Here is a 27,571-nt window from a genome sequence, read left to right as displayed (position 1 = left end):
TGGCCACTAATTTGTGTGGGACACCACTTTGTGTTGGACATTACTTTATGTTGGACAATACTTTGTGTTGGACACTACTTTGTAAGTGTCACTATTTTGTGTGGGACACTACGTTATGTTGGATAGTAATTTGTGTTGGACACTAATTTCTGTTGGAGACTACTTCGTGTTGGACACTAATTTGTGTGGGACACTACTTTTTGGGTGACACTACTTTTTGTTGGACACTTGTTTGTGTTGGACAGTAATTTATGCAGGACACTATCTTGTGATGGAAACGACTTTGTGAGCGACATTACTTTGTATGGGACACTACTTTGTGTTGGTCACTATGTTATGTTGGACACTAATTTGTGTGGGACACTACTTTGTGTTGAACATTACTTTATGTTGGACACTACTTTGTGTGGGACACTACTTTGTGTTGGTCACTGTTATGTTGGACACTACTTTGTGTTGCACACTACTTTGTGTGGGACACTACTTTGTGCTGGACACTAATTAGTGTGGGACACTACATTTTGTTGGACACTACTTTTTGTTGGACACTACTTTGTGTTGCACACTACTTTGTGTGGGACACTACTTTGTGTTGGACACTAATTTCTGGGACACTACTTTGTGTTGGACATTACGTTATGTTGGACACTAATTTGTGTAAGACAATTCTTTTTGTTGGACACTACTTTGTGTGGGACACTACTTTGTGTTGGTCACTATGTTATGTTGGACACTAATTTGTGCGGGACACCACTTTGTGTTGGACATTTCTTTATGTTGGACACTACTTTGTGTTGGACACTACTTTGTGTTGGACACTACTTTGTGTGGGACACTACTTTGTGTTGATCACTATGTTATGTTGGACACTACTTTATGTTGGACACTACTTTATGTTGGACAATACTTTATGTTGGACATTACTTTATGTTGGACAATACTTTATGTTGGACATTACTTTATGTTGGACACTACTTTGTGTTGGACACTACTTTGTGTGCGACACTACTTTGTGTTGGACACTAATTTGTGTTGGACACTACTTTTTGTTCGACACTACTTTGTGTGGGACACTACTTTGTGTGCGACACTACTTTGTAAGTGTCACTATTTTGTGTGGGACACTACGTTATGTTGGAAAGTAATTTGTGTGGGACACTAATTTCTGTTGGAGACTACTTTGTGTTGGACACTAATTTGCGAGGGACACTACTGTGTGTTGGACACAATGTTGGACACTAATTTGTGTAGGACACTACTTTTTGGGTGACACTACTTTTTGTTGGACACTTGTTTGTGTTGGACAGTAATTTATGCAGGACACTATCTTGTGTTGGACACTACTTTGTGAGCGACATTACTTTGTATGGGACACTACTTTGTGTTGGTCACTATGTTATGTTGGACACTAATTTGTGTGGGACACTACTTTGTGTTGGTCACTGTTATGTTGGACACTACTTTGTGTTGCACACTACTTTGTGTGGGACACTACTTTGTGTTGGACACTACTTTTTGTTCGACACTACTTTGTGTTGCATACTACTTTGTGTGGGACACTAATTAGTGTAGGACACTACATTTTGTTGGACACTACTTTTTGTTCGACACTACTTTGTGTTGCATACTACTTTGTGTGGGACACTAATTAGTGTAGGACACTACATTTTGTTGGACACTACTTTTTGTTCGACACTACTTTGTGTGGGACACTACTTTATGTGGGACACTAATTTGTGGGACACTACTTTTTGTTGGACATTACGTTATGTTGGACACTAATTTGTGTAAGACAATTCTTTTTGTTGGACACTACTTTGTGTGGGACACTACTTTGTGTTGGACACTATGTTATGTTGGACACTACTTTGTGTTGGACACTAATTTGTGTTGGACACTACTTTGTGTTGGATACTACTTTGTGTGGGACACTACTTTGTGTTGGTCACTATGTTATGTTGGACACTAATTTGTGTGGAACACCACTTTGTGTTGGACACAATGTTGGACACTAATTTGTGTAGGACACTACTTTGTGGGTGACACTACTTTTTGTTGGACACTTGTTTGTGTTGGACAGTAATTTATGCAGGACACTATCTTGTGTTGGACACTACTTTGTGAGCGACATTACTTTGTATGGGACACTACTTTGTGTTGGACACTACTTTGTGTGGGACACTACTTTGTGTTGGACACTACTTTATGTTGGACACTACTTTGTGTGGGACACTACTTTGTGTGGGACACTACTTTGTGTTGGTCACTATGTTATGTTGGACACTAATTTGTGTTGGACACTACTTTGTGTGGGACACTACTTTGTGTTGGTCACTATGTTATGTTGGACACTAATTTGTGTGGAACACCACTTTGTGTTGGACACAATGTTGGACACTAATTTGTGTAGGACACTACTTTGTGGGTGACACTACTTTTTGTTGGACACTTGTTTGTGTTGGACAGTAATTTATGCAGGACACTACCTTGTGTTGGACACGACTTTGTGAGCGACATTACTTTGTGTGGGACACTACTTTGTGTTGGACACTAATTTGTGTTGGATACTACTTTGTGTGGGACACTGCTTTGTGTTGGTCACTAATTTGTGTAAGACACTTCTTTTTGTTGGTCACTATGTTATGTTGGACACTAATTTGTGTGGGACACTACTTTGTGTTGGACATTATATTATGTTGGACACTAATTTGTGTGGGACACTACTTTTTGTTGGACACTACTTTGTGTTGGACACTAATTTGTGTGGGACACTACATTTTGTTGGACACTACTTTGTGTTGGACACTAATTTGTGTAAGACACTTCTTTTTGTTGGTCACTATGTTCTGTTGGACACTAATTTGTGTGGGACACCACTTTGTGTTGGACATAACTTTATGTTGGACACAATTTTGTGTTGTTCACTATGTTATGTTGGACACTAATTTGTGTGGGACAGTACTTTTTGTTGGACACTACTTTCTGTTGGACACTACTTTGTGTTGGTCACTACTGTTTTTTCACACCCACTGAGTGGGAATGTTTTTTTAGACAGAAGATGAGAAATGCAGATACGCAGCAGATGGAGAACAGTGCGGAGAAAACCTGGGAGGATGGTAATAATCACTTAACGACAACTTAAAGCATTTTAGCTTCAACGTGATTGTATTAACAATACTAAAATCAGTTACAGAAAAGGGCGAGCTCGCCTAATAGACACGGTTCACCCCGGGGGCCTGTGCTCAGGAGATACACAAAATCTAAATCCAAATGCAATCAGTGCCAATGTTCCAGCAAATTCTGAGTCTGAAAATCCTTTTCCATGCAGACCAGGAATTGCCTTTCTCCGTGAAGTTCCTTCTTGCGGTTGGTTTGAGGGGTTGAATGAATTGATGCGGGAATGCTGCGATTAGATGCCATTGTTGGGGGTGACTTTTGGGTGGTTTGGATCCGGCTCCTTTCGATGGCTAAAGGATTGTAAACGCCAAAATGGAACTGATGAGAAGACCCACAGTCATCAGGATAATAATAATCGTCACGATGCTGCACCACTTGTTGTTGGACACACGCCAGCACCCCTCGTCTTGCTGCCTGTGACTGTCGGATTGGGCTGGTTGACCCACGTCCAGGCTCTCGCTCACCGTGCTGACAAAGAGCGGCTTGACTCTCCTCTTCCTCTTCTTCCTCTGGGAGTTTGGCCCCTTCTTCACGAAAAGCCTGCCCTTGGCCCGGCTGAAGCCAATGCTGCAAATCCTCTGCATGGCCTCGGGCAGGCAGGACAGGACGGTCGGGTCGTTGCTCAGCCTGGGCAGCCCGTCCGTGGGAACCAAGGTCAGCTGGCGACACATCGGGCACTGGATGGCCTCGGCCACGTAAGACTTCATGTTCATCCGGGCCAAGCACTCCAGGCAGAAGGTGTGGCCGCAGTCCAGCACCTTGGGGGCTCTGAAGATGTTGTTGTAGATACTGAAGCAGATGGCGCACTCCACATCACAGGGCTTCTCTTCTGACATGTCTCAGCGAGCGGCTGTCCCACTGCAAACAAAAAAGGACACAACACAGTCACTCAGGAAGGAATTAGACCGTTTTCTCCCTCTTTGCTTAAGGTTTTCACCCAGGTGAGGGGCCATTTCCATAGGTACGGTGGTGTAGTGGTTATGTAACTAAACTAGTAACCTAAGGACTGGACTAGTAATCTAAGGACTGGACTAGTAATCTAACTAGGGACTGGACTAGTAATCTAGGGACTGGGCTAGTAATTTAGAGACTTGACTAGTAATCTAGGGACTTCACTCGTAATCTATGGACTGGACTAGTAATCTAAGGACTGGACTAGTAATTTAGGGACTTGACTAGCAATCTAGGGACTGGACTAGTAATTTAGAGACTTGATGAGTAATCTAGGGACTTGACTAGTAATCTACAGACTGGACTAGTAATCTAGGGACTGGACTAGTAATCTAGAGACTTGACTGGTAATTTAGAGACTGGACTAATAATCTAGGGACTGGACTAGTAATTTAGAGACTGGACTAATAATCTAGGGACTGGACTAGTAATTTAGAGACTGGACTAATAATCTAGAGAATGTGAGTTCAAATCCATGGCAATTTGAAACTTTGAATTTAAGTTTAAAAAATCTGGAAATAACAAACTAGTATCAGTAAAAGTAACCGCAAGGCAATTGGATTGTTGTAAAAACCCAACTGGTTCACTAATGTCCTTTAGGGAAGGAAACCTGCCGTCCTTACCCGGTCTGGGCCTATATGTGACTCCAGTCCCACACCAACGTGGTTGACTCTTAACTGCCCTCTGAAGTGGTCTACTAAGCCCCTCGGTTGAGGAAGAAGGCCCACCACCACCTTCTCAATAAATGCCGGCCACATCCCAAGAGTGAATTTTTTTAAAGAGGCCCTCAACTGGTGGTTATTTGTTGTAGGTTATTGCACCATGGAGTGCATCACAGCATGAGCTCATTCTCGGCCCACACATTCTTACTTCCAGTAGGACAGCAGTTAGAGGCGGAAGATAATAAGCAAGAAACCGCGATGATGGAAATCTGAGAAAGACTGGAAAGTGTGGGAAATGAGCGGCAGGGCAGTCAGCGAGGATGGAGAGAAGAGGCAGGTCGGGTCGGGCCCTTCTCTGGAGCTGCAAAAACCCTAAACGCGTACGGGCGTTTTAATAGAATCAGAAAAGAAGGGAGGGGAGGGAAAAGCAAACAAACAGATAGTCCAAACACAATGAGAGGAAGTTAGGGAAAGGCCCTGTGACAGGCGCAGCACTGTCGTCTGACACAGGCAATAGAACGAAGCATTAAAGAGGTTAAAGAAACAAAAAAACCTTGTTGCAGCAGCAAGACATCCACCCGAGGAAAAAGGCAGCACCTCACGAGAGCCGAGAGATCAAACGCAGCCCAGAATACAAAGCTCCCCACATGTGAAGGTGAAGGGGCTGCACTGAACGGGCAGTGGGACCAGGGCAGGTGAAGATTTAAAGCTGCAAGTATAAAAGAAAGAACGAACTCACTTTTATAAAGCCCCTTTCACAACATTGCAAAGCGCTTTACAGCCAATGAAGTACTTCTTTGAAGCATAGTCACTGTTGTAATGTAGGAAGCAACACTTAAGAAGCTCGACACCATCCAGGACAAAGCAGCCCACTTGATTGGCACCCCATCCACCACCCTAAACATTCACTCCCTTCACCACCGGCGCACTGTGGCTGCAGTGTGTACCATCCACAGGATGCACTGCAGTAACTCGCCAAGGCTTCTTCAACAGCACCTCCCAAACCCACAACCTCTACCACCTAGAAGGACAAGGGCAGCAGGCACGTGGGAACAACACCACCTGCACGTTCCCCTCCAAGTCACACACCATCCCGACTTGGAAATATATCGCCGTTCCTTCATTGTCGCTGGGTCAAAATCCTGGAACTCCCTTCCTAACAGCACTGTGGGAGAACCTTCACCACACGGACTGCAGCGGTTCAAGAAGGCGGCTCACCACCACCTTCTCAAGGGCAATTAGGGATGGGCAATAAATGCTGGTCTCGCCAGCGACGCCCACATCCCATAAACGAATAAAAAAAAATGCAGCAGCCAATTTGCGCACAGCAAGATCCCACAAACAGCAATGTGATAATGACCAGATAATCTGTTTCAATGATGTTGGACCAGGACGCTGGGGAGAACACCCCTGCTCTTCTTCAAAATACAGGATCTTTTACGTCCACCTGAGAGGGCAGATAGGACCCCAATTTAACATCTCATCTGAAAGACGACACCTCTGACAGTTCAGCACTCCCTCAGTACTGCACTGGGAGTGTCAGCCTAGATCATGTGCTCAAGTCTCTGGAGTGGGACTCTGAACCCATGACCTCCTGAGTCTGAGGCAAGACTGCTACCCACTGAGCCATGGCTGACACTATAACCCTTGCTTTTATTGTAGGGAACAATCCCAAAGTACACAAAAGTACCGGGGCGGATTTTAAATTGGTATGAGCTGATTCCCCACCCAGTGGGGGCAGCTGGAGGCGGTGGCCATTTTAATCTCACCTAAACGCTGCCAGTTGGCTTCCCCGACCTAGAGCGGGCGTGAAGAGGGCCCGGAGCGGGGGTGAAGAGGGCCCGGAGCGGGGGTGAAGAGGGCCCGGAGCGGGGGTGAAGAGGGCCCGGAGCGGGGGTGAAGAGGGCCCGGAGCGGGGGTGAAGAGGGCCCGGAGCGGGGGTGAAGAGGGCCCGGAGCGGGCGTGAAGGGGGCCCGGAGCGGGGGTGAAGAGGGCCCGGAGCGGGGGTGAAGAGGGCCCGGAGCGGGGGTGAAGAGGGCCCGGAGCGGGCGTGAAGAGGGCCCGGAGCGGGGGTGAAGAGGGCCCGGAGCGGGGGTGAAGAGGGCCCGGAGCGGGGGTGAAGAGGGCCCGGAGCGGGGGTAAAGAGGTGCACAGCGGATCTGAAGTGGGCGCAAAGTGGGCATGAAGAGGGTGCAGAGCATTGCCATCAGGGTCCCACTGACGTAATAGGATCCGCATACATTTCTGAGGCGCGGCAGGATATCATTGGATATCATAGAATCATACAGCACAGAAGGAGGCCATTCGGCCCACCGTGCCTGTGCCGGCTCTTTGAAAGAGCTATCCAATTAGTCTGACCCCCCTGCTCTTTCCCCATAGCCCTGCAAATTTTTTCCTTTCCAAGTATTTATCCAATTCCGTTTTGAAAGTTACTACTGAATCTGCTTCCACCGCCCTTTCAGGCAGCGCATTCCAGATCATAACAACTCGCTGCGTAAAAAAAATTCCCCTCATTTCCCCCTTGGGTTTATTGTCAATTATCTTAAATCTGTGTCCTCTGGTTACTGACCCCCCCATCACTGAAAACAGTTTCTCCTTATTTACTGTATCGAAATCCTTCATGATTTTGAACACCTCTATCAAATCTCCTCTTAACCTTCTCTGTTTTAAGGAGAACAATCCCAGCTTCTCCAGTCTCTCCACATAACTGAAGTCCCTCATCCCTGGTACCATTCTAGTAAATCTCCTCTGCACCCTCTTCAAGGCCTTGACATCCTTCCTAAAGTGTGGTGCCCAGAATTGAACACAGTACTCCAGCTGAGACCTAACCAGTGTTTTATAAAGGTTTAGTATAACTTCCTTGCTTTTGTACTCTATGCCTCTATTAATAAAGCCCAGGATCCCATATGCTTTTTAACGGCCTTCTCAACTTGTCCTGTCACCCTCAAAGATTTGTGTATGTGCACCCCCAGGTCTCTCTGTTCCTGCACCCCCTTTAAAATTGTACCATTTAATTTATATTGCCTCTCCTCATTCTTCCTACCAAAATGCTTCACTCCATGTCGGGACAATATCCGGGCAAGTAACCTGGTCATTTTTAACTGCCCTTTCACCCGGTGAGCAGGGTTAAAACCAACCCCAATAGTCTGCAGCAGTGGTGAATTTAGAAAGTACCGAGGGGGACCGTGAGTGCTGAGGGAGGGATTTAGAAAGTACCGAGGGGGACCGTGAGTGCTGAGGGAGGGATTTAGAAAGTACCGAGGGGGACCGTGAGTGCTGAGGGAGGGATTTAGAAAGTACCGAGGGGGACCGTGAGTGCTGAGGGAGGGATTTAGAAAGTACTGAGGGGGACCGTGAGTGCTGAGGGAGGGATTTAGAAAGTACCGAGGGGGACCGTGAGTGGAGGGAGGGATTTAGAAAGTACTGAGGGGGACCGTGAGTGCTGAGGGAGGGATTTAGAAAGTACTGAGGGGGACCGTGAGTGCTGAGGGAGGGATTTAGAAAGTACCGAGGGGGACCGTGAGTGGAGGGAGGGATTTAGAAAGTACCGAGGGGGACCGTGAGTGGAGGGAGGGATTTAGAAAGTACTGAGGGGGACCGTGAGTGGAGGGAGGGATTTAGAAAGTACCGAGGGGGACCGTGAGTGCTGAGGGAGGGATTTAGAAAGTACTGAGGGGGACCGTGAGTGCTGAGGGAGGGATTTAGAAAGTACTGAGGGGGACCGTGAGTGGAGGGAGGGATTTAGAAAGTACTGAGGGGGACCGTGAGTGGAGGGAGGGATTTAGAAAGTACTGAGGGGGACCGTGAGTGCTGAGGGAGGGATTTAGAAAGTACTGAAGGGGACCGTGAGTGCTGAGGGAGGGATTTAGAAAGTACCGAGGGGGACCGTGAGTGGAGGGAGGGATTTAGAAAGTACCGAGGGGGACCGTGAGTGCTGAGGGAGGGAGATTTATTTTCTCGGAGGGTCTGGGAGCCTCCCGCTTCCTCCCTCAAAAGTGTTTGATTTTTGAAAACGATATTTTACGCATTTTCCAGGTATTTTGGAGTAATTCTATGTTTCAAACCAAATATGGTTTCTCCTCGAAGGGGATATTTTAAATATGAAAATAAAAGTGTTTGCATAGACTTCAGGAAACCAAAACTAATGGACTAACATCACCTGTTAAAATAACAGATAGAGGGCAGGGAGACAAATGCTGTTTTGTTCACTGTTATTCAAACGCTGGAAATAAAAATGATTACATACTGTAATAATGTATAAGAATACTTGTCCATCACCACTTCTTTCGCTCCACCATTGGCGGCCGTGCCTTCAGCTGCCTAGGCCCTAAGCTCTGGAATTCGCTCCCTAAACCTCTCCGCCTCTCTCTCCTCCTTTAAGATGCTCCTTAAAACCTACCTCTTTGACCAAGCTTTTGCTCACCTGTCTCCTTTTGTGGCTCGGTGTGAAATTTTGTCTGACTACGCTCCTGTGAAGCGCCTCGGGACATTTTACTACATTCAGCGAAGCGTGAAATTTGTTTACCAGTGTAATATCTGTCAAACCAAATGTCCTTAAGGCCACTGCGTCACTGTCGCTGGCAACCCGGGCGAAAAGAAGAAGAGCATGGTGCCTGCTGCTGGTGCCTGAGCACCTTCTCGGTCTGCCCATGACCGTTCCTTCTGGTTCTCAGAACTTCTCACACGACAGGTGCTGGCACAAAACAACGAGCAAAGACTCTCAGTTACAGGGGTTCTGACCGTTACAACGTAACACAACAACAACCTGCATTTATATAGCGCCTTTAACATAGTAAAAAGTCCCAAGGCGCTTCACAGGAGGAGAATCAGACAAAAATTGACACGAGCCACGGAAGGATACGTTAGGACAGGTGAGAGGTAGGTTTTAAGAAGGGTTTTAAAGGAGGAGAGAGGGGTAGAGAGGCGGAGAGGTTTAGGGAGGGAATTCCAGAGCTTCGGGCCTAGGCAGCTGAAGGCACGGCCTCCAACGGTGAAGTGATTAAAATTGGGGATGCGCAAGAGGCCAGAATTGGAGGAGGGCAGAGATCTCGGAGGGTTGTAGGGCTGGGGGAGATTACAGAGATAGGGAGGGGGCGAGGCCAGGGAGGGATTTGAAAACAAGGATAACTGCAATAACATTTACAAACTGCAGGCAAGTGTCATGTGATCGTCACATGATCGCATGTCATGTGGTCAAACGACACGTTGTCAGATGTCATGTGAACAAAGCTCCAGGGCTACGTCCAACGAGAGTTGGCAACCCACACTGCAGTACCCCAACAGTTACCCTAGTGGAGATGAGCTAACTCGGCACAGACCTGGGATTGTACCTGGGACAACCCTGATAACGCATCTCACGGACTGATGCCTCACTGTCTCAACTCACGCAATCGGTGCCTTAATCAGGAGAATGGGGAGTAAAAGCCAAGCAAACGGTGCAGATGAACAGTGAGATTAATCTGGACCAACACAATGGACACAGTGACACAGCAAACATTTGATAATCAAATCAAACAGGGAGCTGCAGGACGGGAACCTGGTACAAGGGCAGGCAAATCAGCCTGACTCTTTACATGGAGAGCTGTCTGTGAACTAGCAGGCAGCAGCCCAAGGCTGATGGGCTCTCTCCTGTGAGTCCTGCTTACCAACTGTCCAGGGCTGTTCAGTAAGGCAATGGCTAAGATCCTCACGCCAAACATTTAGTTAGTTTTGTGCCATTTTAAAACATATGTTTCCCCCACTCTCCCTACACCATGTATCGTTCTGTAGACAGTTGGATGTGGACAGAATACTGTCACTCTGCCTCTGCAAACACTGCTCTCTCTTTATCTTTTACTCTCTTTCTTTCTCACTCTCTCTCTCTTTCTTTCTCTTGCTCTATCGTTCTCACTGTTCTCTCTTTCTCTCTCTCTCTTTCGCTCCCTTTTCTTTCTATCTCTCTCTTTCTCTTTCTCTCTCTCTTTCTTCCTCTTTCTCCATCTCTCTCTCTTTCTCCCTATTTCTTTCTCTCTTTCTCTCTATTTCTCTCTCTCTTTCTCTCTTTCACTCACTTTGTCTCTCTCTTTCTCTGTCTCATTCTCTCGTTCTCTCTCTCCCTCATTTTCTCTCTCTCTGTCTCTCTCTCACTCTCTTCTTCTCTCTTTTTCTCTCTGTGTCTCTCTTTCTCTCTCTCTCTCTTTCTTTCTCCCTCTGTCTCTTTCTCTCATTCTCCCTTTCTCTCTCGTACTCTCGCTCTCTCTCTTTCTCTCACTCTCTCTTTCTCTTTCTCTCACTCTCTCTTTCTCTCTCCCTCTTTCTGTCTGTCTCTCTCTCATTCTCTCTCTTTCTCTCTCTCTGTCTCTCTCTCATTTTCTCTCTTTTTCTCTCGCTCTCTCTCTCTTTCCTCCTCTCTCTGTCTCTCTCTTTCTCTCTCCCTCCCTCGCTCTGCCTGTCAGTGAGGAGCAATGTGACTGCAGGCCAAGGTTGGACGCCTCTAATACTGCGTCAGTCGCTGTGGGGAAAGTGCCAGGCTCCAATATTATATTGAGATTGTGAACTCACCTTATGAGGAATCAAAGGTGCAGATTGTGCATCAACATCTCCCCGCACTGAGCCAGTGACCAGCCCACAGCTGCACCTTATTGTTTTGTTATAGTTGATTTCTCTTTCCTCCCCTGAAGATGCTGACCCTCACTGGGGTACGGGATCCTCGGGAACTGACCCTCACTGGGGTACGGGATCCTCGGGAACTGACCCTCACTGGGGTACGGGCTCCACGAGCACTGACCCTCACTGGGGTACGGGCTCCACGGGCACTGACCCTCACTGGGGTACGGGATCCTCGGGAACTGACCCTCACTGGGGTACGGGATCCTCGGGAACTGACCCTCACTGGGGTACGGGCTCCACGGGCACTGACCCTCACTGGGGTACGGGATCCTCGGGAACTGACCCTCACTGGGGTACGGGATCCTTGGGAACTGACCCTCACTGGGGTACGGGATCCTCGGGAACTGACCCTCACTGGGGTACGGGATCCTCGGGAACTGACCCTCACTGGGGTACGGGATCCTCGGGGACTGACCCTCACTGGGGTACGGGATCCTCGGGCACTGACCCTCACTTGGGCACTGACCATCACTGGGGTACGGGTTCCACGGGCACTGAACCTCAGTGGGGTACGGGATCCACGGGCACTGGTCCTCAGTGGGGTACGGGATCCACGGGCACTGGTCCTCAGTGGGGTACGGGATCCACGGGCACTGGTTCTCAGTGGGGTACGGGATCCATGGGCACTGGTCCTCAGTGGGGTATGGGATCCACAGGCACTGGTCCTCAGTGGGGTATGGGATCCACAGGCACTGACCCTCAGTGGGGTACGGGATCCATGGGCACTGGTCCTCAGTGGGGTACGGGATCCAGGGGCACTGGTCCTCAGTGGGGTACCGGATCCAGGGGCACTGGTTCTCAGTGGGGTACGGGATCGACGGGCACTGGTCCTCAGTGGGGTACAGGATCCAGGGGCACTGGTCCTCAGTGGGGTACGGGATCCAGGGGCACTGGTCCTCAGTGGGGTACGGGATCGACGGGCACTGGTCCTCAGTGGGGTACAGGATCCAGGGGCACTGGTCCTCAGTGGGGTACGGGATCGACGGGCACTGGTCCTCAGTGGGGTATGGGATCCACAGGCACTGACCCTCAGTGGGGTACGGGATCCACAGGCACTGACCCTCAGTGGGGTACGGGATCCACGGGCACTGGTCCTCAGTGGGGTACGGGATCCAGGGGCACTGGTCCTCAGTGGGGTACCGGATCCAGGGGCACTGGTCCTCAGTGGGGTACGGGATCCACGGGCACTGGTCCTCAGTGGGGTACGGGATCCACGGGCACTGGTTCTCAGTGGGGTACAGGATCCAGGGGCACTGGTTCTCAGTGGGGTACGGGATCGACGGGCACTGGTCCTCAGTGGGGTACGGGATCCAGGGGCACTGGTCCTCAGTGGGGTACGGGATCCAGGGGCACTGGTTCTCAGTGGGGTACGGGATCCAGGGGCACTGGTTCTCAGTGGGGTACGGGATCGACGGGCACTGGTCCTCAGTGGGGTACGGGATCCAGGGGCACTGGTCCTCAGTGGGGTACGGGATCCAGGGGCACTGACCCTCAGTGGGGTACGGGATCCAGGGGCACTGACCCTCAGTGGGGTACCGGATCCAGGGGCACTGGTCCTCAGTGGGGTACGGGATCGACGGGCACTGGTCCTCAGTGGGGTACGGGATCGACGGGCACTGACCCTCAGTGGGGTACAGGTTCCACGGGCACTGGCTGCCCATTCGCGTCTCATCCAAGTGCCCATTCTTCATGTGTGATTTAAGCAGCGAGTATTATTTGACAATGAGTGGGTATCAGGTGTGTGCCCAATCCTGTGCTCACCTGGGCGTGGGGTACGGTGATGTATGGTTATATTACTGGACTAGTATTGAGAATTTGAATTCAGTTTAAAATAGAATACACAGTAAAAGTGACCATGAAGCTATTGGATTGTTGTAAACACCCAACTGGTCACTAATGTCCTTTCGGGAAGGAGACCTGCTGTCCTTACCCAGTTTGGCCTATATGTGACTCCAGTCCCAAACCAACGCAGTTGATTTTAACTGCCCTCTGCACTCAGTTGTATTAAAATGCTACAAAAAATAAGAAGAATAAAACTGGACGGATCGCTCGGCTGTGACCTAGGCATCGAATCAGGACACGACACCCAGCCCAGTCGACCCTGCACAGTCCTCCTCACTAACATCTGGGGACTGGTGCCAAAGTTGGGAGAACTGTCCCACAGACTGGTCATGCAACAACCTGACATAGTCACACTGACAGAATCATACCTTTCAGCCAACGTTCCAGACTCCTCCATCAACATCCCTGGGTATGTCCTGTCCCACCGGGGGCACGGTGGGACAGTTGGGCGGGAGTGGCTCTGGGAGTCCTCAACATTGACTCCAGACCCCGTGAAGTCTCACGGCTTCAGGTCAAACCTGGGCGAGGAAACCTCCTGCTGATTATCTAACGCCCTCCCTCAGCCGATGAATCAGTCCTCCTCCATGTTGAACATCACTTGGAGGAAGCACTGAGGGTAGCAATGGCACAGAATGTACTCTGGGTGGAGGATTTCAATGTCCATCACCAAGAGTGGCTCGGTAGTACCACCATTGCTGGCCAAGCCCTGAAGGACATAACTGCCAGACTGGGCCTACATTAGTTGGTGAGAGAACCAACACAACCTTGTCTTCACCAATCTACTTTTCGCAGGTGCGTTTGTCCATGACGGGATTGGTAAGAATGGCCACCCACACAGTCCTTGTGGAGACCTAGTCCCGTCTTCACACTGAGGACACCATCCATTGTGTCGTGTGGCACTATCACCGTGCTAAATGGAATACATTAAGAACAGATTAACAAATTAAGAACAGTCCTGCCACATCCACTTGCGAATGGCAGTGGACAATTAAACAACTAACAGGAGGAGGAGGCTCCCTGAATATCCCCATCCTCAATGATGGTGGAGCCCAGCACATGAGTGTAAAAGACAAGGCTGAAGCGTTTGTAACTATCTTCAGTCAGAGGTACCAAGTGGATGATCCATCTCGGCCTCCTCCTGATATCCCCATTATTACTGATCGCAGTCTTCAGACAATTCGATTCACTCCATGTGATATCAAGAAACGGCTGAGTGCACTGGATACAGCAAAGGCTATGGGCCCTGACAACATCCCGGTCGTAGTGCTGAAAATCTGTGCTCCAGAATTAGCCACGCCTCTAGATAAACTGTTCCAGTACAGCTACAACACTGGCATCTACCCAACAATGTGGAAAATTGCCCAGGTATGTCGCATCCACAAAAAGCAGGACAAATCCAATCCGGCCAATTACCGCCCCATCAGTCTACTCTCAATCATCAGCAAAGTGATGGAAGGTGTTGTCGACAGTGCTATCAAGTGACACTTACTCACCAATAACCTGCTCACCGATGCTCAGTTTGGGTTCCGCCAGGACCACTCGGCTCCAGGACTCATTACAGCCTTGGTCCAAACATGGACAAAAGAGCTGAATTCCAGAGGTGAGATGAGAGTGACTGCCCTTGACATCAAGGCAACATTTGACCAAGTGTGGCACCAAGGAGCCCTAGTAAAATTGAAGTCAATGGGAATCAGGGGGAAAACTCTCCAGTGGCTGGAGTCATACCTAGCACAAAGGAAGATGGTAGTGGTTGTTGGAGGTCAATCATCTCAGCCCCAGGACATTGCTGCAGGAGTTCCTCAGGGCAGTGTCCTAGGCCCAACCATCTTCAGCTGCTTCATCAATGATCGTTCCTGCAATTTTAACTTGGTGGCCTGGGTGGGAAACTGTAGTGAGTTTCCTGCCAGACCCAACCCAGTGGGGAAGAGGATTGGGGCCAGTAATGGCCTTGTGGAGCCAGGACAAACAGGAGCCTCCCCTTCCCACGGACTCACCCCCTCACCCCCTTCCTGATCGCAAGTCCCCCGCAGGATGACCCCAATATTGACATCTACCTGGTCTCGACGGACGGTTTTCCATCGCTTCCCGCCGACTTCCTGCCCGGAATAGGTGGGAGGCCGGCCGGCGGGATTTAACTGAGACCCAGGAGTTAAAATAGCTTGAGCCTCATTTCTGTAGCAGCCGGTGAGTTTCTCACTCGCTGAAAATTGACCTGGAGGTAAAATGAAGCCGACTGTGTCCAGTTCTGGTCCCCACATACGGTGGGAGCTATTGAGGCCTTGGAAAGGTTCATTGGTGGTCCCCTAGATTAACACCAGATATAAAAACTCTCAGCTATCACGATAGGCTCAGGGAGCTGGGTCTCTTTACTCTAGAAAAGCGTAGACTTCGGGGAGACCTGATTGAAGTATTTAAAATGATGAAGGGACCAGACTGTGTACATGCGGACAGATTATTTGACGTTATGGAGAACGAGGGTACATGCATACAAACAATTGGCTGCCGTGTTTCCTACATGACAACAGTGACTACACTTCAAAAGTATTTCATTGGCTGTAAAACGCTTTGGGACGTCCTGAGGTTGTGAAAGGCGCTGTAGAAATGCAAGTCTTTCTTTCACTAGCCTTGATACGCAGGTAAGCTTTCAGGATAACAAACAGGAAAACATTTCTGTTCATTACTTTTAGCGGCTGGAATTATCCTTTGCCTCCTTAGGATCTCCTATATTCAATAAACCATCAATGGGCATCACAATTTCAGATCTCATTTTAAGTTTAAATCATTAAGCAAATATATTTTACAAAAGGTGAACAAGTAAATAACTAACAGTGTTATAATACATATATACATTTATAGTAGCAATCCTATCTTCTAAAAAGGAAAACAGTAAAAGGTTGCAATCTAACTCTAAGCTTTTTTTGTAGAGTACTGTGATATCCACAGTCTTTCTTTTACTCTTGTAGTTCTTACTACTGCGGGAGTTCAAGCTGGCTTAGATTGTTCTAAACTAAATCAAACATTTGAACAGCTACAGCTCCTTAAACATCCCTGAAGATACTTAGCAGGACTCCCTGGATTTGTCAACCATACTGAAAAATCACCTGCTGCCATACAGATAACTGGACAAATTATACATTCGAGCGTTTGTTCGAAAGTAGCTTATCTCACATGCAGGGTAATCACCAACAATACGCACGTATATACATGTTGTTATTTAATTTTACGTGTCGAGTTTACACCAGTTGCTTAGCAGCGTAACAAACAATCTGCAGTTTGCGACTTTGGAAAATGAAGCCACAAATGAAATCTAAAGTGGTAGATAAGGGAGTGTCTATGGATGTTACTTACATGGACCTCCAAAAGGCAGTCGATAAGGTTCCACATAAGGGACTATTAACAAAAATGAGTGCACACGGGATTGGAGGCAACCTATTGACATGGATAGGGAATTGGAAGGCACGGATTAATCAGGGACAGTCAGCATGGATTTGTTAAGGGAAGGTCGTGTCTGACTAACTTGATTGAATTTTTTGAGGAGGTGACAAGGAGGGTCGATAAGGGTAGCGCGTTTGATGTTGTCCACATGGATTTTAGCAAGGCTTTTGACAAGGTCCCACATAGCAGACTGGTCAGGAAAGTAAAAGTCCATGGGATCCAAGGGAAAGTGGTAAGTTGGATCCAAAATTGGCTCAGTGGCAGGAAGCAAAGGGTAAAGGTTGACGGGTGTTTTTGTGACTGGAAGGCTGTTTCCAGTGGGGTTCCGCAGGGCTCAGTACTGGGTCCCTTGCTTTTTGTGGTATATATTAATGATTTAGACTTAAATGTGGGGGGCATGATTAAGAAGTTTGCAGATGATACAAAAATTGGCCGTGTGGTTGATATTGTGGAGGAAAGCTGTAGACTGCAGGAAGATATCAATGGACTGGTCAGGTGGGCAGAAAGGTGGCAAATGGAATTCAATCTGGAGAAGTTTGAGGTAATGCATTTGGGGAGGGCAAACATGGCAAGGGAATACACAATAAATGGGAGGATACTGAGAGATGTAGAGGAACAGAGGGACCTTGGAGTACATGTCCACAGATCCCTGAAGGTACAGGTCAGGTAGAGAAGGTGGTTAAGAAGGCATACGGGATACTTTCCTTTATTAGCCGAGGCATAGAAATAAGAGCAGGGACGTTATGCTAGAACTGTATAAAACACTAGTTAGGCCACAGCTTGAGTACTGTGTACAGTTCTGGTCACCACATTACAGGAAGGATGTGATTGCACTAGAGAGGGTACAGAGGAGATTTATGGGCAAGTTGCCAGGACTGGAGAATTTTAGCTATGAGGAAAGATTGGATAGGCTGGAGTTGTTTTCTTTGGAACAGAGGAGGCTGAGGGGAGATTTAATTAAGGTGTATAAAATTATGAAGGGCCTAGATATAGTGGATAGGAAGGACCTATTTCCCTTAGCAGAGAGGTCAATAACCAGGGGCGTAGATTTAAAGTAATTGGTAGAAGTATTAGAGGGGAGTTGAGGAGAAATGTTTTCACCCAGAGGGTGGTGGGGGTCTGGAACTCACTGCCTGAAAGAGTGGTTGAGGCAGAAACCCATATCGCATTTAAAAATTACTTGGATATGCACTTGAGGTGCTGTAACCTACAGGGCTACGGACCAAGTGCTGGAAAGTGGGATTAGGTTGGATAGCTCTTTTTTGGCCAGCACAGACGTGATGTGCTGAATGGCCTCCTTCTCTGCGGTAAATTTCTATAATTCTATGAATTGGTTAGGAGGTTTGGAGACGGAGAGTAGGCATAATGGGTATGTACTCCAATTGGTGGATGTGACTAGTGGTGTCCCCCAGGGATCTGTACTGGGTCCTCAGATTCTCACTATATCTATAAATGGCTTGGGTCATCCACTTTGGATCTAAGAAAGATAGATCAGAGTATTTTGTAAATGGTGAGAAGGTAGCAACTGTGGATGAGCAGAGAGGTTTAGGAGTCCAAGTACAGAAATCACTAAAAGCTAGTGGACAGGTACAAAAAATAATCAAGAAGGCTAATGGAATGTTGGTCTTTATTCCAAGGGGGGTGGAATACAAGGAGTTGGAAGTTATGTTACAGTTATATAAAGCTCTGGTTAGACCCCATAGAAACATAGAAACATAGAAACTAGGAGCAGGAGTAGGCCATTCGGCCCTTCGAGCTTGCTCCGCCATTCAATATGATCATGATGTGGAGATGCCGGTGATGGACTGGGGTTGACAAATGTAAGGAATCTTACAACACCAGGTTATAGTCCAACTGTTTTACTCACTCACCTGACGAAGGAGAAAGCCTCCGAAAGCTTGTGATTTTCAAATAAAACAGTTGGACTATAACCTGGTGTTGTAAGATTCCTTACAATATGGTCATGGCTGATCCTCTATCTCAATACCATATTCCCGCTCTCTCCCCAAACCCCTTAAATATATTCAGTGACTTGGCCTCCACAGCCTTCTGCGGTAGAGAATTCCACAGGTTCACCATCCTCTGAGTGAAGAAATTTCTCCTCATCTCAGTCCTAAATGTCCTACCCCGTATCCTGAGACTGTGACCCCTCGTTCTGGACCCCCCCAGCCAGGGGAAACATCCTCCCTGCATCCAGTCGGCCTAGCCCTGTCAGAATTTTATATGTTTCAATGAGATCCCCTCTCATTCTTCTAAACTCGAGTGAATACAGGCCTAGTCGACCCAATCTCTCCTCATACGACAGTCCTGCCATCCCAGGAATCAGGCTGGTGAACCTTCGCTGCACTCCCTCTAAGGCAAATATATCCTTTCTTAGGTAAGGAGACCAAAACTGCAGGAGTAGTCTCACCAAGGCCCTGTATAACTGCAGTAAGACATCCTTGCTCCTGTACTCAAATCCTCTTGCAATGAAGGCCAACATACCATTTGACTTCCTAACTGCTTGCTGCACCTGCATGTTTGCTTTCAGCGACTGGTGTACAAGGACACCCAGGTCCCTTTGTACATCAACACTTCCCAATCTATCACCATTTAAATAATACTCTGCCTTTCTGTTTTTCCTTCTGAAGTGGATAACTTCACATTTATCCACGTTATATTGCATCTGCCATGTATTTGCCCACTCACTCAACTTGTCTAAATCCCCTTGAAGCCTCTTTGCATCCTCTTCACAACTCACAATCCCACCTAGTTTTGTGTTATCAGCAAACTTGGAAATATTACATTTGGTTCCCTCATCCAAATCATTGATATATATTGTGAATAGCTGGGGCCCAAGCACTAATACCTGCGGTACCCCACTAGTCACTGCCTGCCACCCCATAAAAGACCCTACTCTCTGTTTCCTGTCTGTTAACCAATTTTCAATCCATGCCAGTATATTACCACCAATCCCATGTGCTTTAATTTTGCACACTAGCCTCTTATGTGGGACTTTATCAAAGGCCTTCTGAAAATCCAAATAAACCACATCCACTGGTTCTCCCTTATCTATTCTACCAGTTACATCCTCAAAAAACTCCAGTAGGTTTGTCAAATGTGATTTCCCTTTCATAAACCCATGTTGACTTTATCTAATCCCACCTGCCACCTGCCACCTCCAAGACAAAGAAAGGAACCTTGTTTCCAAATGTAGGAACATAGGAACAGGAGGAGACTATCCCATCTGGAGTACTGAATTCAGTTCTGGGCACCGCACCTCAGGAAGGATATATTGGCCTTGGAGGGGGTGCAGCGCAGATTCACCAGAATGAAACCAGGGCTAAAAGGGTTAAATTATGAGGACAGGTTGCATAGACTAGGCTTGTATTCCGTTGGGTATAGAGGATTAAGGGGTGATCAAATTGAGGTGTTAAAGAAGATTAAAGGAGTTGATAGGGTAGATAGAGAGAAACTATTTCCTCTGGTGGGGCCATAACCCTAAAATGAAAGCTAGGCCGTTCAGGGGTGATGTCAGGACGCTACTTCTTCACACAAAGGGTAGTGGAAATCTGGAACTCACTCCCTCAAAATGCTTTTGAGACTACATCAATTGAAAATTTCAAAACTGAGTTGGGTAAATTTTTGTTAGGCAAGGGTATTAAGGGTTACGGAACCAAGGCGGGTAAATGGAGTTACGATACAGATCAGCCATGGTCTAATTGAATGGCGGAACAGGCTCGAGGAGATGAATGGCCTCCTCCTGTTCCTATGTTCCTACATTTGGAAACAAGCTTCCTTTCTTTGTCTTGGGGGTGGCAGGTGGTAGGTGGTAGGTGGCAGGTGGCAGGTGGCAGGTGGTAGGTGGCAGGTGGTAGGTGGTAGGTGGCAGGTGGTAGGTGGTAGGTGGCAGGTGGCAGGTGGTAGGTGGCAGGTGGTAGGTGGTAGGTGGCAGGTGGTAGGTGGCAGGTGGTAGGTGGCAGGTGGCAGGTGACAGGTGGTAGGTGGCAGGTGGCAGGTGGCAGGTGGTAGGTGGCAGGTGGTAGGTGGCAGGTGGTAGGTGGCAGGTGGTAGGTGGTAGGTGGTAGGTGGCAGGTGGCAGGTGGTAGGTGGTAGGTGGTAGGTGGCAGGTGGTAGGTGGTAGGTGGTAGGTGGCAGGTGGTAGGTGGCAGGTGGTAGGTGGCAGCCCTAAGTTTCCCACTTTCCGTGACGGTGCAGCTGAGATTGGGAACTCACCGGGGGCCTGGTGACATCCCATAGTCATGTCAACCAACATCACTAAAGCAGATTATCTGCTCATTTATCTCATTGCTGTTTGTGGGGTCTTGCTGTGCGCAAATTGGCTGCCGAATTTCCCTACATTACAATAGTGACTACACTTCAAAAAGTGCTTCATCAGCTGTAAAGCGTTTTGGAACGTCCTGAAATCGTGAAAGGCTTTATATAAATGCAAGTCTTTTACAGGTCTAGAGAACTCTTGGAGTAAATATCAGGTGCAATTAGGAAGATAGGAACAGGAGGAGGCCATTTAGCCCCTTGAGCCTGTTCCACCAATCAATGAGATCATGGCTGACCTGTGACCTAACTCCATATACACACCTGAGCCCCATACCCCTTAATACCCATGGTTAACAAAAATCTATCAATCTCAGATTTAGAATTAACAATTGAGCTAGCATCGACTGCCATTTACGGAAGAGAGTTCCAAACTTCTAAATGAGGTTAAATAAAAGTTCTGCGAGGCTATTCTGTACACACACTAAGTTTATGACATGTCAAACATAATACTGAAAGAGAGGGCATTGAATACAAAGAAAGGAAGCTCGTTTCCAAATATTTTCCAAAGTCACAAACTACAGCTTGTTTGTTACACTGCTAAGCAACTGGTGTAAACTTGGCAATGCAAAGTTAAATAACAATGATCTGAGATAAAGCACAGACGGTGTCCAGACCATGTAGTATCTCAGAACATGTTGTCTGTGCTTCATCACAGACCATGTCGTATGTGTTTTATCTCAGACCATGTCGTATGTGTTTTATCTCAGACCATGTCGTATGTGTTTAATCTCAGACCATGTCATATGTGTTTTATCTCAGACCATGTCGTATGTGTTTTATCTCAGACCATGTCGTATGTGTTTTATCTCAGACCATGTCGTATGTGCTTCATCTCAGACCATGTCGTATGTGTTTTATCTCAGACCATGTCGTATGTGTTTTATCTCAGACCATGTCGTATGTGTTTTATCTCAGACCATGTCGGATGTGTTTTATCTCAGACCATGTCGTATGTGTTTTATCTCAGACCATGTCGGATGTGTTTTATCTCAGATCATGTCGGATGTGTTTTATCTCAGACCATGTCGGATGTGTTTTATCTCAGACCATGTCGGATGTGTTTTATCTCAGACCATGGCACATGTGCTTTGTCTCAGACCTGGCGGGGAGTGGGTGGAAGCCCCGGAGAAATGGCACTGGTGGTTAAAAATGGCCATGGACGCTGTTCCTACAGAATTTCCTCCGATCTTCAGCCAAAGTTACGGCGGGAGTTTAGGAGAACCTCGCGACAGTTCTCCGCAATGATTATCTTTGAGAAATGGTAAATTAACTGGGATATCAGAAGGTGTTTACTCATTGACTTTCGATGTGGTGGAGGATCGTTAGCCGAGACTGACAGCCATTAGCTCCAAAATGTGGCATAAAATCATTGGCTTAGCCCACCCTGACACAACACAGAAAAAAACTAGAAAATAAATATCCAAACTTATCAATTATCATAATTTCTTGTAAAACGGCTTGGTGTGTACATTACTTTCTTAAACATTTGTGCTTGTCAGGAATAAGGACGTCAGTGTCAGTATCAAACACTTCCAGCTGCTGCACAGTGAAGCATCCTTTCACTGCCCATCAAGCTCTCTCGTTTTAGGTGCCAGAAAGAAAAAAGACTTGAATTTATATATCTCCTTTCACAGTCTCAGGACGTCCCAACGCGCTTAACAGCCAATGAAATACTTTTGAAGTGTAGTCACTGTTGTAATGTAGGAAACGGAGCAATTTGCACACAGCAAGATCCCACAAACAGCAATGAAATAATGACCAGATATTCAGTTTGTTGAGGGACAAATATTGACCAGGAGAACTCCCCTGCTCTTCTTCGAAATAGTGCCATGTGGTCTTTTATGTCCACCTGACAGGGCAAACAGTGCAGCACTCCCTCAGTACTGCACTGAAATGTCAGCCTGGATTTTGTGCTTAAGTCTCTGGAGTGGGACTTGAACCCATGACCTTCTGACTCAGTGGTGAGTGTGAGCTACGGCTGACACAGTTTGGTTTGGGGGTAAAGCTCTTTTTACTCTGCCCCACATTCAGAATCCCCTTCTGTACCAGTGTGACATTTCCACTCTTACCATCAATCACTGTGCAGCCTCTTTATGTGTGATGGCTAACTTAGTTTCAATATGTGTTGCATTATGGACCCACATTCACTAGGAACTAGATTCAAAATGACCAAACTCATTTCACATAGGTCTCCTGCAGAGAGAGTACACCGACACCCCTTCATTCTGGGCTGGAATTGAATCAATGTCCCAGAGGTAAAAGGTCAGTGTCTAACTCACAGCACCACCTAGCCCCTCAACAGAGCATTTATTCAATCAGGTGAGGTTTCTGTTACTTTTAGCAATAAATAATACAAAAAAGTACCACTAAATCATGCAATCATTTAAATCATGCAATCATTTAAATCGTGCAATCATTTAAATCGGCCAAAAAGTGCTATCCATTTCCGTAACCATTATTGTCAATTACAAAGTTGCTGTTTATAGAGTGTTTGGTGCTCCATGTATTCCCTGGTAGTGGTTGTTGGAGGCCAATCATCTCAGCCCCAGGACATTGCTGCAGGAGTTCCTCAGGGCAGTGTCCTAGGCCCAACCATCTTCAGCTGCTTCATCAATGACCTTCCCTCCATCATAAGGTCAGAAATGGGGATGTTCGCTGATGATTTCACATTGCTCAGTTCCATTCGCAACCCCTCAGATAATGATGCAGTCCGTGCCCGCATGCAGCAAGACCTGGACAACATCCAGGCTCGGGCTGATAAGTGGCAAGTAACATTCGCGCCAGACAAGTGCCAGGCAATGACCATCTCCAACAAGAGAGAGTCTAACCACCTCTCCTTGATATTCAACAGCATTACCATCGCCGAATCCCCCACCATCAACATCCTGGGGGTCACCATTGACCAGAAACTTAACTGGACCAGCCACATAAATACTGTGGCTACAAGAACAGGTCAGAGGCTGGGTATTCTCCGGCGAGTGACTCACCTCCTGACTCCCCAAAGCCTTTCCACCATCTACAAGGCACAAGTCAGGAGTGTGATGGAATACTCTCCACTTGCCTGGATGAGTGCAGCTCCAACAACACTCAAGAAGCTCGACACCATCCAGGACAAAGCAGCCCGCCTGATTGGCACCTCATCCACCACCCTAAACATTCACTCCCTTCACCAGCGGCGCACCATGGCTGCAGTGTGTACCATCCACAGGATGCACTGCAGCAACTCGCCAAGGCTTCTTCGACAGCACCTCCCAAACCCGCGTCGTCTACCACCTAGAAGGACAAGAGCAGCAGGCACATGGGAACAACACCACCTGCACGTTCCCCTCCAAGTCACACACCATCCCGACTTGGAAATATATCGCCGTTCCTTCATCGTCGCTGGGTCAAAATCCTGGAACTCCCTACCTAACAGCACTGTGGGAGAACCTTCACCACACGGACTGCAGCGGTTCAAGAAGGCGGCTCACCACCACCTTCTCAAGGGCAATTAGGGATGGGCAATAAATGCCGGCCTCGCCAGTGAAGCCCACATCCCATGAATGAATTAAAAAAATACAGTTCCCACCACTTATAACGCAATTTGCATTGGACGATTTAAAGAGGTAGATAAAATTACTGCCAAATGGAAAATGATAATCCGTGCATTCATCTTCCTTTCTTTTTGCTTTAACACCATGTTGCATTTCCTAATATATTTTATAAAGTCAATGAAATCGTCGTGCTCTAAGTCCCTGTGGAACTGAACTTACACCAGCGCAGGGTTAAACACAGGCTGGGTGTTGGTAGGAGAATTGATCTGAAAGCCTTGTGTCTGTGGGGGAGACGCAGTGTGATGCTCAGGTACTTCTCACAGTGACACAATGGGACCTCACTGTATAAGGGGATCGTAGGCACTGACCTACCTCCTGTGGAATGGCTTGCTGCCGCTCTCAGGAAGGGAGGGAAAGCCAAAGGGAACCCTATCCTGAGTCGTTCCAGGACATCTCTGAACAGCAGTGAGACACCGTCGGAGATTGTAGAGGGAATCACCACTTCACACTATGTCATGATAACTGTGACTGTAAATGGGATTAATTCTGTTCTGTTAACAGCCCAACAAAACTAACCATAATGACAAGGCTGCTATTTTATACTTGGCAGTATGGTGTTAGAATTACAGATAAGCAGGGACTAGATCCCGCACCTGTAGAGCGGTACAGTCTGCAGGAGCTCATTGGTGGTGCCATACTATACCTGGGGCATCACACCGGGGCTATCATCTGGGGATATTGACGTTAAGAGAGAGAAAGAAAGAAAGAAGAAAGAACTTTCACGGCCTCACTACATCTGAAAACACTTCACAGCTAATGAAGTACTTTTGAAGTGTAATCACTGTTGTAATGTAGGAAACACAGCAGCCAATTTGCTCACAGCAAGCTCCCACAAACAGCAATGAGATAATGACCAGATAATCTAATTTTTAGAGATGTTGGTTGCAGGATAAAAATATTGGCCAGGCTCCCCTGCAAGAAGTGCCATGGGATCTTTTATATCCACCTGAGGGGGGGACAGGGTCTTGGTTTTAATGTCTCATCCTAAAGATGGCACCTCCGACAGTGCAGCACTCCCTCAGTACTGCACTGAGCATCAACCCGGATTATTCTATCTGGAGTGGGACTTGAACCCACAACCTTCTGTCACAGAGGCGAGAGGGCTACCCACTGAGCCCCTGGCTGGAAGACCAAGCTGTGAATATTGGGTGACTCCCAACAAGATAATGGATTTATTTTTTGACCTTTTATAGAAAATCTCACTCCGTCGACCTTTCCCTGTATTCAGCACCATTGGTATTGCCAGCCAAAGGGAGCTTCCCAATCAATTTCCTTTCCCCAGCCCGCTTTCTCCATGATAAGCACCTTGGGATATTTTCCTACGTTAAAGGCGCTATATAAATGCAAGTTGTTGTTGTTGAACCTGAACACTGTGCCACCCAGGCCTCTGGACGTGTTTACCCTTGCTCCCTGTATGGGGTTTACGGACAGCAGCTCCACTCAGCACCTATTTCTGATGGTTTGCTTGTCGGGTCGTCAACGCTGGTTGGACATATTCCTGGAGGTTTCATCAAATGACCTTTCACTCCCAACTGCCCCAACCAATCAAACAGCCTTTCCCACCCCCCCCCCCCACCACTATCTCCAATATTTTTATAACTAATAAATTAAAATGTACGAGAAACAATTTTTTTTTAATGCCCCTATGATTTTTCTCCCAGGTTAGAAACATAGAAAATAGGAGCAGGAGTAGGCCATTCAGCTGATCCTCTATCTCAATACCATATTGCCGCTCTCTCCCCGTACCCCTTTGATGCCTTTTGTGTCTTTTGGGTTGGTTGCAGCAGTGACCAGGAGATGGATCTTTAATTCTTGGAGACTCCAGGACAATCCTGGAGGGTTGGCAAACCTATTTGTTTGAGATCTGGTGGTCTCCATGTTAGGGACATTTTGATGAGGTACGTGAACCATGTAATCGACTAGCGAAGCACTGAAAACTACATGGGGTTTGCTGTGTTGCACTGAAAACTGGCTGGGTCCAACACACATCAAATATATTGATAGGGAAAATATTTTTTGCTGAGAGTAAAAGTACTGTTAAAAGTCTAAGTTAAAAAGGGGGGCATCTTAAGAGATACTCACGTTCTCCGGTTGCCGCTGACAGCTCGGCACCTCTCCTCTTCTTGTCCAGGCCGTGCTTCCTTTCCTGATGCTGTTCGGCTGGGAATTGTTCCGCACTGTGGGAAGCTGGCGCTGGGTCGCGCTAAGGCTGCCTGTCCTGTGTGAGGACAGAGGTGATTGTTTCCCTTTGTACAGAGCTGCACACTCCCCTCAGAAGTATCAGGCAATGGACCAGCACTCCCACGGGTGTGTCCAACACACGCGCACAGACACACACCTAGGCATAAAAAGACTCTTTGTTCCAATACATTTTCCTAATGTGTTATTCAGTTGAAACCTGAGGAGCTTTAGTTAAATGAGAGAGGAGTTTTAAACTCTGAGCCTCACTGGGCAAATTCTGCCACTAGCGGGGGAATTTTAACCTAATCCGTTGGGCGGAAAGCCCGGGGGGTTGGGTGCATCGCTGGTTTTACACCCCACCTGATTTTACTCTCTGTGGCGGAGGTAAAGCTAGCTTTCCACCCAATCCCCCGGGCTTCCAGCCCGGTGAGTTAGGTTAAAATTGCTCCCTGCCGGAATTCTAACTCAATCACCTCAGAGCAAAGCTGGACCCCCTTTTGAGGGAAGTTCTCAAACGCAACGGGAGAAAATCTCCGGAAAGAAGTTCTACATTTCACAGAGATTTTGTTTTTTTGAACCTGGAGGCATTAACCCGAAGGCACATCTGTAGTTCCATATCTCGGTCTACGATGCCATTCTTTCCCTGAAGATTGAATCATTCACACCGAGGACTGCGGCTGTGGAGAGTAAGGAAAACATGTTGGCAGCGCCCTGTGTTCCACACGTTTCACGGAGTGCGCGACACTCCCAGGGAGAATTTGGCTT

The 27,571-nt window shown here is 47.5% G+C and overlaps 1 protein-coding gene across 1 annotated transcript; it reads right to left on the bottom strand.

The window, feature by feature from the left end:
* Positions 1-3,164: 3,164 nt before the first annotated feature.
* Positions 3,165-26,886, bottom strand: LOC137300379 (RING finger protein 225-like). Its single transcript, XM_067969470.1, has 2 exons — positions 26,708-26,886; positions 3,165-4,035 (listed from the first exon to the last, which is right to left on the bottom strand). Exon 2 carries the CDS (start codon positions 4,011-4,013, stop codon positions 3,468-3,470), a length of 546 nt encoding a protein of 181 aa, XP_067825571.1. The 5' UTR covers positions 4,014-4,035; positions 26,708-26,886; the 3' UTR covers positions 3,165-3,467.
* Between the last annotated feature and the right edge of the window lie 685 nt (positions 26,887-27,571).

Source organism: Heptranchias perlo, chromosome 31 (genome assembly GCF_035084215.1).
Source record: "Heptranchias perlo isolate sHepPer1 chromosome 31, sHepPer1.hap1, whole genome shotgun sequence".
NCBI classification, from domain to species: domain Eukaryota; kingdom Metazoa; phylum Chordata; class Chondrichthyes; order Hexanchiformes; family Hexanchidae; genus Heptranchias; species Heptranchias perlo.
This window is presented reverse-complemented; position numbering and strand designations above follow the sequence as displayed.

Excerpts from the sequence above, each read along its gene's own strand:
- LOC137300379 (XM_067969470.1), bottom strand. The coding sequence starts at position 4,013 with ATGTCAGAAGAGAAGCCCTGTGATGTGGAGTGCGCCATCTGCTTCAGT.